Source organism: Puntigrus tetrazona, chromosome 3, assembly GCF_018831695.1.
Source record: "Puntigrus tetrazona isolate hp1 chromosome 3, ASM1883169v1, whole genome shotgun sequence".
In the NCBI taxonomy this organism is placed as follows: Eukaryota; Metazoa; Chordata; class Actinopteri; order Cypriniformes; family Cyprinidae; genus Puntigrus; species Puntigrus tetrazona.
In genome coordinates, this window is record NC_056701.1 from 4,981,521 (window position 1) to 4,984,463 (window position 2,943).

At 37.9% G+C, this 2,943-nt stretch overlaps 1 protein-coding gene across 1 annotated transcript in view; it reads left to right on the forward strand.

Annotated features, from left to right (window-relative positions):
• xpo6 (exportin 6) overlaps positions 1-2,218 on the forward strand; it is a 20,178-nt gene extending 17,960 nt beyond the window's left edge. Inside the window, exons 22-25 of the mRNA XM_043235088.1 lie at positions 269-430; positions 620-718; positions 1,230-1,460; positions 1,980-2,218. Of these exons, the coding sequence (XP_043091023.1) occupies positions 269-430; positions 620-718; positions 1,230-1,460; positions 1,980-2,081 (594 nt within the window). The 3' untranslated portion in view covers positions 2,082-2,218. The remainder of the gene's footprint in view (positions 1-268; positions 431-619; positions 719-1,229; positions 1,461-1,979) is intronic.
• The last annotated feature ends 725 nt before the right edge of the window (positions 2,219-2,943 follow it).

Genomic DNA, 2,943 nt, shown 5'->3' on the forward strand with positions numbered 1-2,943 from the left:
TTACATTACTGTTTTTATGCAATAATTTTAGTTATTTGCAAAATAATTACTTTTGACATAATGTTACAGTAAAATTACAAATGTGGCAAGACAATTGAATAAATGAGCGTCTATAAGACAAATGCTGTTTGTTGTTGGGCAGAAATCATTATTTTAAGAATAAAAATGGTTTAATTCAAATAAAAAAGGGTTTTGGTGAAGTAAAGGTCTTTAACGTTCTTCTTTCTTTCTGGACGTTTTTGTGATTTTTCTGATCTCTGTTCTGCAGCGCTCCTGTCCAGATGTGAAAGCAGAGATGTTCGAGCTGCTCTTCCAGATTCTCCATCAGAACTGGAGGTTCTTCTTCAAGAGCTCAGTGTTGAGCAGCATTCAGAGAACCGGAGCCGAAGAGCTGATGGAGAACCAAGCGCAGTTCATTGCTGCCATGCAGGTATCAGCTTGACTTATTTTCAGTCTGAGTCATGTGGACTGAGCACAATTTTTGCAAAATGTTTGTTTTTGGCTTTTCTAGTATCCTAATGCTTCTTTAGAATGTTGTTTCATATAATTCAAGGTTTAGTTGTGGTTCTGGACATGCTGATATGTGTGTGGTTGGATTATTTTTGTTTTTGATTTGCAGGCCTTCGGTCAGTCTTTTCTGCAACCAGACATTCACATCTTCAAGCAAAATTTGAGTTACCTCGAGGTCCTGAACACCAAACACAAGCTGTACCACAGGGTAAAAAAAGTTTAATTTTAAACTGATATTATATTTAAATTATTAATTGATATTTAATAAAAATACAAATTCATACTTAATAAATTAAAAGGTAACTTCAGTTTAATATAATGTTCATATAAATTGAAATATTTACAGATATATTTAATATTAAATATTTAATATTTTTAATTAAAATATGCAATCACAATATTCAATAAAGATTATTTAAAATTATGTATTAAAATGTAACTCACTAATGCAAATATATATATATATATATATATATATATATATATATATATATATATATATATATATATATATATATATATATATATAAATAAATATATAATTTTTTTATGGCGTTAAATACATTTTTAAGGTTATTTTTTCATTTATAATATATTACATATCTTTATTTATAAATCCAAAGACATTACACATTTTATAAAACAAAGTGATTTTTTTTTTATTATTCATATTAAATATTAATTAAATGTTTTTATGTGTGGTTATGTGTTAATATCAGAAGCTGTTCCGGAACGCCATGCTGTTCCACTTCATAAATGTTCTCCTTCAAGTTCTCCTGCACAAGAGCCACGACCTTCTCCAGGACGACATCACGCTGGCGCTCTACAACATGGCGGCTGTGGATTTCTCAGCGTTTTACTCTTCCTTCTTGCCAGAGTTCCTCAATGGCTGCCAAGGCCTCGACCCTCACCAACGCACAACGCTTGCCCGAAACTTCACGCCAGAGAGGGTGAGTGAACCTGACCAATTCCATTAATACCTGTAGTGCTAATTACATCAGAATTTTTTTTTTCTTGACGTTGCTCGGTCTGTAATGTCTTTTTGATGTTGGCATTAAACTTTTGTAATTTTTCACGTCTATAAATATGGTGCTGTAAAGTGTGGCTTCTTGGCTGGCATTCTTAGTGTACTCCTTTAATGCTGCGGTGGATTTAAGGGCTGATTAATCAAATAATCCCGACCGATTGAGCCTGGATCGCATTAGTGAGGTAGCATGATCTTAAATGTTCATTTACAAAAACTGCTTTAGCCCCGATTGGTTTGTTAGGTTATTTTTCCAGTCAGGTTTCAGACCTTAATCCCCCCGCTTTCCTTAGCGTCTTTTCGTGAGGCGGTCGTCAGGCTGGCAGATTCACCTCTTACACAGACTTGTCCCATTCATGTTTTGGGTGATGTCACGGGTTCAGCGCGAACCGTCGTCTTGTTCTAACATGCGAGTCACGTCTCGTCTCCGTCTCTGTCCCCGCAGGACCTGCCGTCGTTTTCTCAAGGAGTGTATCGTATCGTGAACGACCTGCGCTTCTACAGACTGTGCAATGGAAGCCTTCCTCCGGGAACCTTGAAGCTATAGCAGCGCTCAGCCAAACCGCGGCCCATCCCTCTCCGGGACGCCGACCGCTGCTTCGGCGCTCATGCCTTTCGCCCGAGACCTCGGCGGTGGTGGTGGCGGCGCGATCCGAGAGCAGCTTCTTCTATGTTTATCTCAGCTAGATTTCACACGTTTGCCAATGATCAAGAGGCCAAAGCTGCTGTCGAGAAACTCGTCCCAAATCAGCCGGTGCGATTCAGAGCGCTGCGGCCCGTGGGAATCGGACCGGTGCTTTCCCCATTGCTTGTTGATTTTTTTTTTAAAAGGACTGAAAGGTGTAACTGAAAGCACACTTATTTTTGTCGACGTGAACGGGTGGAGGTGCGGAGAGTTGAACGAACTCATCTCAAGACGGTTTCTGGGAGTGAGGCGTTGCTGGATTCTGAACGGTTTTAAAGTGAACGGGTGCGACGCTGAGCACTGAATGTTTCTTTCTCTTAAATTGTCCGGTTTTATCGCCCTCTCCTTGTTTCCGTGGAGATGGACTCTCGCATCTTTTTCATATCATTCCATCCTGATCCAGGACAAACAAACCTTCAATAAAGTTTTATAATGAAATGCATAGTCTTTCATTTTGTATGCGTTGTCTCGTTTTCCCATTTAAGAGCCACATACAGAATTATAAATGCACACACAAATGCATATTTTTATTACTGATGCAAAAACCTCAAAGTCGGTGTAATTTTTTTTTTTTTAATAATTGTTATTTTAATAGGCTTGTGACAATAACATAGGACATTCAAAGAACGTAAACGTGGAGCCCTGAAAAAATGCCTATTTAAAAGAAAAAATATCCCAGACTTTTTGCATCCTAAAGCTGCAATGCGTAACTTTTTTTTTTTTT